The 12,123-nt window shown below is 43.8% G+C and overlaps 1 protein-coding gene across 1 annotated transcript; it reads right to left on the reverse strand.

Annotated features, from left to right (window-relative positions):
- Window positions 1-4,614: 4,614 nt before the first annotated feature.
- On the reverse strand, window positions 4,615-9,078 carry LOC310646020 (TLR adapter interacting with SLC15A4 on the lysosome-like). Its single transcript, XM_083372187.1, has 2 exons — window positions 8,971-9,078; window positions 4,615-5,771 (listed from the first exon to the last, which is right to left on the reverse strand). The coding sequence occupies exon 2, from the start codon at window positions 5,722-5,724 to the stop codon at window positions 4,855-4,857; it is 870 nt and encodes a 289-aa protein (XP_083228313.1). The 5' UTR covers window positions 5,725-5,771; window positions 8,971-9,078; the 3' UTR covers window positions 4,615-4,854.
- Window positions 9,079-12,123: the final 3,045 nt, after the last annotated feature.

Consider the following 12,123-nt stretch of genomic DNA (forward strand, 5'->3'; position numbering starts at 1 on the left):
GGAGACCATTCTTCCCAACTTCATTCCATCCCATAATGCTTCCTTAAACAATGCTTCCACCCCCCCACCCCCCACCCCGCCCAAAAAAAATCACCATACAGATTTGAGGCCAGGTCTGTTTTACCAGGCTGTTCCTGGGGGAAAAAAAAACAAACAAACAGATCTTTTTGCAGGTCTGTTCCAAGCTGCAAACAACTACATTTTTTTTAAAAAAAAATCCATTTTACTTTTAAGGTGAATTAAAGTTTCCGTGCTCTGCTTTTATTTAAGTTTAACTCTATTCTGTCTCGGGGAGAGGAGGTGGGGGGGGGGCTTGGTGACTGCCTGGACATGTCCCTACAGTTTTCTTGGTAAGGTTTTGTTTGTTTTTTGAAAGAAATTTGGTCTTGCCTTCTTCCTAGGGCTGAGTGACTTACCCAGGTTGGGGCAGGACTAGAACTCGGTGCCTCCTGGTTTCTAAGTTGCTGCCTTGAACCACCACACCCAACTGTCTCGTGCTGCATTTATTACTCTGTAAACACCGCTCTGGGGAGAAATACATGGGTTAGAAGCACTTGGAATGAATGAAACATCTGTTCCGAACAATCGGCATTGTTTGTTTATCCGTTGTGTTTGGTTAACTTGGGTTTTTTGTTGTTGTTGTTGTCGTTGTCGTTTCTTTTTTTCTTTTTCTTTTTTTCAAGTCACTTTGAATTTATAGTGTGAAGGAAAATGAAGAACGTGTTATGAATGTAGGGTAGTGCCAGACTGGCTCTGTAGCAAAACACAAGGAAGAGATGTTCTTTGCCACATATAAATTATTCCAACTCTTTCCAGAGAGAGAGGGAGGGAGGGAGGGAGGGAAGGAGAGAGGGAGGGAAAGAGAGAGGGAGGGAGGGAGGGAAGGAGAGAGGGAGGGAAAGAGAGAGGGAGGGAGGGAGGGAGAGAGGGAGGGAAAGAGAGAGGGAGGGAGGGAGGGAAGGAGAGAAGGAGGGAAAGAGAGAGGGAGGGAGGAAGGGAGAGAGGGAGGGAAAGAGAGAGGGAGGGAGGGAGGGAAGGAGACAGGGAGGGAAAGAGAGAGGGAGGGAGGGAGGGAAGGAGAGAGGGAGGGAAAGAGAGAGGGAGGGAGGGAGAGAGGGAGGGAAAGAGAGAGGGAGGGAGGGGAGGGAAGGAGAGAGGGAGGGAAAGAGAGAGGGAGGGAGGGAAGGAGACAGGGAGGGAAAGAGAGAGGGAGGGAAAGAGAGAGGGAGGGAGGGAGAGAGGGAGGGAGGGAGAGAGGGAGGGAGAGAGGGAGGGAGAGAGGGAAGGAGAGAGGGAGGGAAAGAGAGAGGGAGGGAGGGAGGGAGGGAGAAAGAGAAGCCCCTTTATTTTAAAACAAGAGCAGAATTCTTGACAAACTGGAGAAAGAGGCAGAAAAAGAAACAGGGATTTTTCATCATCCAACCAGCCTCCGCAAAAAAAATATTGGCATCTCCAAGGAGCTGCAGCAATCCAAGAAGCACAGATAAAATATTTTTGCTTCGACTTTGGTAGAAAATAAGGAAAACTGTCTGGAGCAGGACCATCCAGATGTTGATTTCTATTTGCTGTATGGGATAATAAGGGTAAGATTCTTTTATTTGTCTTTAGAAATTAAGGAACAAGGTAGAAGTTCAAGGGTTAGGGTTGTTGTTTTTTTCCACAAAGACTTCTTTCCATCCCATCGGTCCATCACTAATCATTTGAGCCTCTCTCCATTTGGAAACCTGGAGCAGCAAACAAAATTTCACTTGCAACTTTTGGAGGCAGATAGTAACAGAACAGCCCCATCTTGTGTTTTGCTTAGAGAAATATATTTGTGTGTATGTGCGTATTTCCTTTTCTTTCCCTCTGTAACTGCCCCCCTTTGAGAAATGAACGTCGTTTCAAATTAACACAGGCTTTTGATATATTTCTTCAATAAAGTTTCGTTTTGTTTCACCTTCCGTGAGATTGCCTTATCTTTCAAAGAGATGGCCATGGGCTCCCATGCGTCTAAGCGTCAGCAGTCTGTATCGTGGAAATGATCTCACTTGTTCAAATCCGACCTTTGAATTGCTACAAAGGGAGTGGAGCATTTGAAAGCCCTCTCATCTCATCCATTCACAAGCTTAGGGACAGATGCCAGGTAAGGTTCCAGTATCTTAGGGGCTACCCCAAAGAAGAGGGAGTCAAGCTATTCTCCAAAGCCCCTGAAGGCAGGACAAGAAGCAACGGATGGAAACTAATCAAGGAGAGAAGCAACCTAGAACTAAGGAGAAACTTCCTGACAGTGAGAACAATTAACCAGTGGAACAGAAGTTGCCTCCAGAAGTTGGGTTGCTTCATCACTGGAGGTTCTCAAGAAGAGATTGGACACCTTTTCATTCAGAATGGGTATAGGATCTCCTGCCTGAGCAGGAGGTTGGACTAGATCTGGGAAGGTCCCTTCCAGCTCTGTTATTCTGTTATCAAAGTGTCACCTGGCGTAGGAGGAGAAACCAAAGCATAAAGACCCAGAGGGTTTCAGAGGACATAAAATGAGATCTTCAATCTTCCTCCACCCTACAATCTCAGCTATTCTACTGCAGTCACATTGTTGTTGTTGTTGTTGTTTTAATAAAGTCCAAACATGCTGGAGGCTCTTAAAGGGAATATCGTTACTTTAAAAACAAAAATCTATGAACCATCTAGATTATTTACTCACTGTATTTTATGCATGCCTTCCTTCTCCCCAGGTTTTTAACAGAATGAAAGAGTTTCTAAATAGGGAAGAGATACAGCCAAAGGGAAAGCATACTTCTCCCACTGATGTGGTGTTTTATATTGTGGTACCAGCACGCTATGAATTAATATTATTATGGCTAGCATAATAATATTGGCAATGAAAAAAGGCATCCAGTTTCCTCTTTTGATAAATGGAGAGACATTTGTCAGCATCCGAGATCCTCACGCAGCTGAAAGGTATCTGCCTTTCTCTTAACTGCTTCCATCTCCATTTTGTGGTATATTTTAAACTTCTAAAAATTCTAACAATTACAGCAAGTGAACTCCCCTACATCTGGCAGAAAACTGGGAACAGCCGAGTACGAAGAAGACCTGGTACAGTTAAGAGCATAATTATTTGCTGTCTAAGTCTGCAGAGTTTGAGATGTCCTTAGTGCTCTCTGAGCTTGGTTGTTTTGTCGCAGATGTTTTGTTACCAAACTAGGTAACATCATCAGCGTTAGAAAGGAATGGGGTTAAGAGGAGGAGGAGGAGGAGGAGGAGGAGGAGGAGGAGGAGGAGGAGGAGGAGGAGGAGGAGGAGAAGAAGAAGAAGAAGAAGAAGAAGAAGAAGAAGAAGAAGAAGAAGAAGAAGAAGAAGAAGAAGAAGAAGAAGAAGAAGAAGAAGAAGAAGAAGAAGAAGAAGACGGCAGCAAAGGACTGTGGGGTCCTTGGTGTTCTCTAAGCTTGTTTGTTTTGTCACAGACGTTTCATTACCAAACTAGGTAACATCATCAGTGCTAGAAAGGAATGGGGTTAAGAGGAGGAGGAGGAGGTGGTGGCAGCAAAGGACTGTGGGGTCCTTGGTGTTCTCTGAGCCTGGTTGTTTTGTCGCAGACATTTCATTACCAAACTAGATAACATCATCAGCGCTGGTGCTCCAGCACTGATCATGTAAGTTAGTTTGGGTAATGAAACGTTTGCAAGAAAACAACCAAGTTTGGCAGGACTTTGCCAGGTATCTTGATGCCCCCCAGAGATTACTATGGATCCCTTCATTAAAGAGTCTAAAAATGTTTTGTTAGTGTCTAAGAACTTTCCATTATAATTGTATAATCTCCTGAGTCATATTTCCATTTCAGAAAAAAAATGGATCAGCAATGAATTATCTTAAGTGGTTAGAAACTGACATATCACAAAGCAGAGATCCAGTTTGCTTCCGTTCCCCTATCTTTTTTTAATCGGAAAATTAATGTCACAAGTTTTTATATCATGTTATGGTTTCATAAATATCTTGCAATGAAGAATTCCACGATTTCCAGTAGAATCCTTCACAACTTTCTCCAAATGCATTTCACTTTCCCCAGAATGTATTCCTGATTATTTTTCCCATAGCATATATAAAGTAAAAATAAAGCTGATCTGGAGAAATATATGAACTTTATAGGACAACATTACTGAAATGTCAAAATAAAATGAGGGGATGGAATCAGATAAGGTTATAGCCCAACCCTCACACAATTACAGTTCCCAAAAGCCAATAAGTCTCTTGCCACAAGTGTCCTATAGCCTCTTAAAGCTGTGCACTTTTAGAATTAAGCCAGGGTCAAAAATAGTTCCTAAGTCTATTTTTCTACCATTACTATTACTACTACTCTAGAATTCTTACTGTAATACTACTAGAACTAACGAGAAATTTCCTGACAGTTAAACAATTAATTAGTGAAATGACTTGCCTCCAAAAGTTGTGAGTGCTCCAACACTGGAGGTTTTTAAGAAGAGACTGGACAACCATTTGTCTGAAATAGTATAGGGTTTCCTGCCTGAGCAGGGGGTTGGACTAGAAGACCTCCAAGGTCCCTTCCAACTTTTGTTATTCTGTTGGTTTGATGTTTTGCTAACAGCTAAAAATCGCTGATAGACAGGAGGAAAAAATGCAGCATAAACCCTAAAATAGGCTTAGTAACGCCTAGGTTTATTTCAAGAAGTTTTCAGACTTTTTCTATATATACATGATAAGCCTTTATTGTATATAGGCTGTTGCCCTGCTGACTGGTATACTTATCACCTTCCAGAAACTTTGGAGTGTGAATCTCGGCCATCAAAGCTTGTACCACTCTAGTATTAACCAAAGACTGTCCCAGAGCTGCTTTCTTTCATCCTCCACGTTGCATCAGAGACATTTTCTCTTGCAAAGCGGGGCGGAGATTTGTAAATTTGGTGTGCTAAATTCACTGCTGTTTCCAGCGCTAGTGTTGTGCAAGCCCAGACGAGCCAGATTGTGCAAGAGCGTTTGCTGGTGTCCCTGAGACACTGGGTGGTGGGTCTCACCGATGTTACTCGTCAGGCCGTTTGACATCAGGAAGTGGGTGATGGAATTGCAGTGAGTCAACTTCTCTTCCCAAAACTGTTTATAGACTTCCTGGATTTCGTGTTCCATGTGTTTGTTCAGCAACGAGTTAGTAAGGGGCTCCTTATGGGGAACCATGCTGCTCTCCCCAACGTCATCCCCGTGCCCCGACTTTAGCCCCCTGGGTTTCTGTAATGGAAAGGGAGTATCTGAAGGGATATCAGTGGACAAGAGCACAGGTCCAGACAATTTGTTGTAAGTCTGGTCCGTGGTGCGATCTGAATCACGTGTATGGTCAGCGATGTGATCTCCTCCGATATGCAGATCAGGATAATTCTGATAAAGGCTTTGGCTTGACCAAGATTGGTACAGATCCAGCTCTTTCCCACAGTACTCCTCTTGAATTGGTATGCGCTGAGGGGCGGATAGAGGTGTTTTCTGGGTTTTGATTCTTGGTACATCTTGACCAGGCATCTGTTGATGACCTTTTAGATCCATGTTACCACCATCAATCTCCGCCATCTTCTCAGCTGCTGCCTGATCGGATTCCATAAAGTACTGTTCGTTATCATCCACATTTGCAAACTGGCTTTGCCAAGTTTCCTGCCCAACAGGTTTCAGCACCTGGCCTTGACAAGAGTCAAAAGGCTCACCTTTATAGGCAAAGACAGATAAGAAGCTTTCTGCTAGCATGGTTGGTCAGAATACGATTCTTTGAAAAGACTACGCAGAGCAAATGCCTTTAAAAAAAAACAATACACGGAGAAGTTATTTAGAGAAGGAAAGAGAAAACACATTCTGGTGTTTAATTCATTCAGATTTGCTCCTTGGTTAATATAACACCAACATATCCTCAGCCTTCTTCAAACTGAGATCTTCCTGGTTTATTGGATTCCAGAATTCCCGCATCAGCATGGTCAATATGTAGGAATTCTGGTATTTATAATCTAAAACCTCTGGAAAGCGTCTCTTACAGTGCTTAAATTGTTGCTCTTCCTTTCTGCACTGCCCTCATACTAAGCAAAATATAATCCCATTAATTTGGCAAGGCATTACAAAACACCAAGAAGGTAATAAGGTACATTAAAGAACTAGGATGTTAATCTAAGTCATCCAGAAAAAAAACACTACACACCTACGGTACTCAGTTGCTCCACAAACATGGTTTGTAGCTAAGCAAGCAAATGAAAAGGGATTGGCCTGTGGATATTGACTCCTAGTTCATAATTGTCTGAGATCATACATTGTAAGCCATGAACTATGGTTTGCAGATCATAATGGTTGGATTCACACCACACGGTGCAGCCTATGCATGAAGGATTTGTTCACAAATTGGATCACAATTTGCTTAGCTAGATGGGTGAAAACTCTTACAAAGGTGTTTGCTTTGCTTTAGCTCAATGCATTCTGTGAATCCAAGTTATGATTTGTAGGTTGTATTTTACTTATTATTAGTCAATCACATAGACACCCATCTGACTGCAGCTTGCTAAAGAAAGCTGATTAAGGAAGTCATGTTGGTGCAATGTGCGTGATGTTTAGCCTCCGATTCATTTTCCTAAGCTGTGTTCCTACTGCACATATACATCTTTCGTCTTCTTTTAAAAGAAATTAGAAAGTTGTTCATTCATTTCTTTTGTCACCAAAACATGTAAGTCAGGCAAATTACAGGGTTTTTTTCTTTAGAAAAGAAGAGTTTGAACTCTGGGGGTCCTTGTGCTCTCTCAGCTTGTTTTCTTGCAGGCGTTTCATTTCCAAACTAGATAGCATCATCAGTGCTAGAAGAAAGTGGGTATATGCTCTCTTTTTATATATTAGTGGTTTGCACTGTCAAAAAAAAAAAAGGAAGCAAAAAGACCAAGACGCTTTCCCACCAACAATCAGCACCCAGATAAGGACAGATTAATGCTAGACCAACAAACATGAAGTAAACAATACTTCGATCAAGTAGCTACTCACTCAGACAAACAAACAATAAACAGCCTGATCAAGGAATGCCAAGAACAATCCCACCAACCTGGCCAGGGCAAGCTATTTGCATATAAAAAGAGAGCAAATCCCACTCCCTTCCCAGCATTAATGATGTTAGCTAGTTTGGTAAGGAACAATCTGTAAGAGAACAACCAACTTCAGAGACCACTGAGGACCCCACCGTTTTTCTTCTTTGCTTTAATAATTTTCCTTCAAGTATTTATGCAAGCAGGCCAAATGTGTCCATTCAGAATTGCTCTGAGGGGCAGCATATACAATTAACAAATTATTATTATTATTATTATTATTATTATTATTATTATTATTATTATTATTATTATTATTATCTCTCACAGCTAATTTGTTGCCATTCTCATTTCTCAAAAAAGAAAAAGGTTAACAGAAAATGGTGCTTGAGCATATGAGCCTCACCCAAACCATGTCCCGTGTCCGTAACAGTGGTAAACCTACGTGTTTCTCAACCTTGGTCAAAGGTTTCTCCACTTGGTGCCCTGTTCTGAAATCAGATTTGAAGGACCCCCCCACCCCCAGGTGGTGCAAAGTCCTGCAAGTTAAACAACCACAATGAAATATTTTGCCATGCCCAATTTTATAGACAGCCTACTCTTCCCATCCTAGGTGGCTTAAAATAAAATTAAAAGAAAAAACCCTCTTAATTAAAGTATAAAAACATCTATAACATTATTTTTTTCTCTAAAACTATTAGGATCTATAAATAAACATTTAGCTACCATAAAAACCAAGTTGGAAGGATCTCTTGAAGAGGATTATTTTTGGTCAGCTTCAGAAACATCATCAGCATAGGGCCAGACTAAACCTGGAAGAAAGAATACCGTAGTCCAGAGGGAGGGAACCACTAGTGTGAAAATTTCCTCATTTTGATTCAAGATGAGTACCAAATATCTTCTATTACACTGTGTAGGTCAGGCAGGTTCTCTATATAATCTGTCCTGAATTTACCTGTTGTCCAAGTGATAAAGCCATATACTGTAAGGTAAAGGTTCCCCCGCACACGCGTGCTAGTCGTTTCCGACTCTAGGGGCCGGTGCTCATCTCCGTTTCAAAGCCGAAGAGCCAGCGCTTGTCCGAGGACGTCTCCGTGGTCATGTGGCCGGCATGACTAGACGGCAAAGGCGCACGGAACGCTGTTACCTTCCCACCGCAGTGGTCCCTATTTCTCTACTTGCATTTTTACGTGCTTTCGAACTGCTAGGTTGGCAGAAGCTGGGACGAGTAACAGGCGCTCAATCTGCTATGCGGCACTCGGGATTCGACCCGCCAAACTGCCAACCTTCTGATCGTCAAGCTCAGCATCCTAACCCACTGAGCCACTGCGTATACTGTAGGTCATCGCTAAAACATTACAGGAAATTCTACAGTATTGTCTGATGGCAAAGAGACCTCTCAGGATAAAAGAACAGGTAAACAGGAGGAGGCAGGCTACAGAGGTAGATTTTGTACAATATTAAAATAATATAATCCAACAAGGTATGACAGTAGGAATATTAATTGGCTTAGTAGGGGTATGATTTTCAGATAAGCTTAGATTTACGTTTGTCATCAACCCTTTTTTGCATCCATGTGATACTGCTGGTATATATTGCATTGCAAATAATATTTTTTTAAAAAAGATTGTTAAGACGTTCATTCCAAAATGTCACCGATGCTTGCAAATCTTACCACGAACTACATTAAGCAATTGGATCTCAAAATGTCATAGTTTTCAGCCATCCCAAGGTGGTCCCTTCAGTGAAACATATTCCCCGTTACACTTTTGTTTCTTTGTATGTTTATTAAATGTATATGCTGCACTACTCACTAGTGAGTAGTGAGAGGCTTACAACAAATGCCCTGGAATGTAGCCTTAATATATTTAAAAGTATATATACTTTTATATATATATATATATATATAAAGTTAATCTTCCAGTGTTTGCAAAGAACATACCTCTGCTGGTTACATGCTGGGTGGGATCAAATAGGAAAACAGCCACAAAACAGAGACAAGGATGGTTCTTATTTTCAAAGATTGCCCAGATGTGGTACTCTCAACAAGTCATGGTTTAATCTCTGGGATTCTGCAATGTTCATGCATTTAACACCAAGGCACTCCCAGTGAGGGGGAAAAAAAACCCTCTGTGGTCACCCCTCCTGCGACAGTCAATCCAAAAAAGGATCTGACTTTTAAAATCTATATTGCGTAACGAGGCAGATAGCGCTGTTCTCTCGTGACTGGTAGGTTTTGCAGAACTGCTTTGGAAAGAGGAAGAACGACTTAAATTATGAAAGTGAAAATGTAAATTGTTCCTAGGCAGAGGTCTTTTCTACAGGAGGCACAGAACAGGCTGAATCTTGGAATTATTATAATGTGTGGTGGAGGATGGAGAAGGAAAATATAGATAGACCATCAGGATGAATTTCCACATTTCTTGCAGATCTTTCGCTTGGCACATTCTATTTCTCACCTGTATTCTCATGACACGAGTTAGCAGAATAATAGAGTCGGCAGGGACTTAGGAGGTCAGTCAATCAGAATAGAGCTGGAAGGGACCTTCAAGGTCTTCTAGTCAAACCCCCTGTCTCAGGCAGGAGAACCTATGCCATTTCAGACAAATGGTTGTCCAATCTCTTCTTAAAAATCTCCAGTGTCGGAGAACTTGCCACAACTTCTGAAGGCAAGCCGTTCCACTGATTAATTATTCTTACCATCAGGAAATTTTTCCTTGATCTTTCCTTGATAAGCTTCCATCTGTTACTTCTTGTCCTGCCTGCAGGGGTGTCAAACTCACGTCACATGACGTGTCACGACGTACCACAACTTTCTTTCCACTGCCAGCAATGGGGTGGGCGCAGTTTTGTCATGACGCATCCAGCCTGCGGGCCCGGCAGTTTGACACCGGTTCTAGTCTCAACATATTTTTATATTATGTTGATTAAAACTGGATGCAGTATTCCAAGTGGTTTTACCTGTAGAATATACCACCTTAGTTATAGCTCATGGTTCAGTACCAGGTTTACTGTAACAAATCATGGTTTCCTAGAGTTACAGGCATTTTTTTCTGGTAAAGAAACACAGCAATTGGAAAGAATTTTCTTTGGACACATAGCTAGGAAAGTTTCAGTTATCTCCAAGGGTAAGTTCATTCATTTCTTCTGGACATGCAAAAAGACTCCAAGTAAAGCAGCACTATTTGTGTACCAGTACTTCATGCAAGTATAAGATTACGACTTGGGTGTTCAGGGTCAGTATCTGACCTGGTTGACACACCTTGTTGAGGCACAATTTAATCAAGTTATAATAGCTTAACCAAGCCACAGTGGTTCCTACATAATTCTACCTCATTCTGGGTGGATTTCATGGGTGACTCCCAGCCCAGAAGCAAACCATCTTAGAGGTCAGTGTTATTTGTGAACCAGATTTTTTGAGTCTCTCCCTTGAGTTCCCAGGGCTGTCATGACCATAAAATGAAAGAAGAATAACAGAATTGGAAGGGACTTCGAAGGTATTCTACTCCAACCCCTCCTCAAGCAGGAGCCCCTATGGCATTCCAGAGAAACGGCTGTCCAATCTCTTTTTTAAAAAACCTCCAGTGATGAAGCACCCACAACTTCTGGAGGCAACGTTCCTTTGAAACAGGCAAGATTTCAACTCAGCAGTAAGATTCCATGAAAGGATGACTCCAACTTCAACTACAGAGTTGTTATGGAGACCAAAATCTTGTAGCGAAGGATTAAACAAGAGCGCATTAGGTAGAGCAAATGCTCTCTGAATCACTCTTGCATACATTCATACAGAATACAGAGCTGGAAGGGACCTTGGAGGTTGTCTAGTCCAACCCCTCCTCAAGCAGGAGAGCCTATGGCAGGGGTAGGCAACCTCGGCTCTTTTATGACTCATGGACTTCAACTCCCAGAATTCCTGAGTCAGCTGACTCAGGAATTCTGGGAGTTGAAGTCCATGAGTCATAAAAGAGCCGAGGTTGCCTACCTGTGCCCTATGGCATTCCAGAGAGGTGGCTGTCCAATCGCCTGCAGTGATGGGGCACCCACAACCGCTGGAGGCAGAAGGATCTTCCTAGAGATCTTTCAGAAGACAGAACAGGCGATCAAGATGACAAACACAAAGACACGTCTTGACTCCCGGCCCCCTGAATCCCCAGATCTTCTGCACCCTCCTGCATTGCCCACAACTCCCAGCCAGTCTCGGGGCTGGACTCCAGCTCCCATCATTCCCTTCTGGCTGGCCGGGTTGCGCAGCTATCGCAACACAACCCCATCCTAAAGGTCGACAAAGCAAGAAGAAAGAAAAAAAGCCTCATTTCCGGCTGACCGTCTTGCCCGATCGCCGCAATTCCCCGCCGGCCCGCAAGGGGCGCAGAAGAGCAATAAGCAAGGGAAAAGAGAGGCCCGGCGGGGAGTGGGGGGAGGGCTGTTCGTTGAGTGGCAGCGCGAGTGACCATTCCGAACGCGCGAGCCTTGCTGGTGGTTGCGTTCCCGTAGCAACGGCGGCCCCCGCGGGAGCATGGCCGCCATTCGGGTGTATTACACCAGCGTGACGGGCTCCAGGGAGGTGAGGGGCGGCTCTCGCGCCCGAGAGACCCTGACGAGCCGAGCTGCTCGGGAGGGCGAGCCGCCCCGAGCCCTTCTGCAACCCGTCGCCCTCCCGGGGGTGCGGACACTGCAGAGCTCATCATCCCCAGCGCCTTCCTGGTGGCTGGGATTGCAGGTCCCCTCTCCCTCCAAGAGACGTGGGGACCACAAATCCAGTCATCCTCAGCGCCTTACGCCTGCCTTGGAACAGCAAGCCCCGCCCGGTGCCCGTCGGATCACAGTTCCCATTATGCCCAGCCAAACCCAGCGCTGCTCTCAGAACTACAAGCCCCTCCCGACATTCTGGGATCCCAACTCCCATCGCGCGCTCTGTGTTGCAGCCACAACCGCCGCCTTTTCTCCAGACTCTGGGATCACATCTCCCATCACTCCCTGCCAACCAAGCATCCCTTGGGTGTCTTGGAACTACAAACTCCAGGACCCTTCCAGAGACTCTTGGATCACAGCTCCCATCGCTCCCAGCCACCCTAGCATCCCTTGTGTGTCTCAG

Source organism: Vipera ursinii (assembly GCF_947247035.1).
Source record: "Vipera ursinii genome assembly, chromosome: 12".
Classification (NCBI taxonomy): Eukaryota; Metazoa; Chordata; class Lepidosauria; order Squamata; family Viperidae; genus Vipera; species Vipera ursinii.

Coding starts and splice junctions, on each gene's coding strand:
- LOC310646020 (XM_083372187.1), bottom strand. CDS start 5,724: ATGCTAGCAGAAAGCTTCTTATCTGTCTTTGCCTATAAAGGTGAGCCT.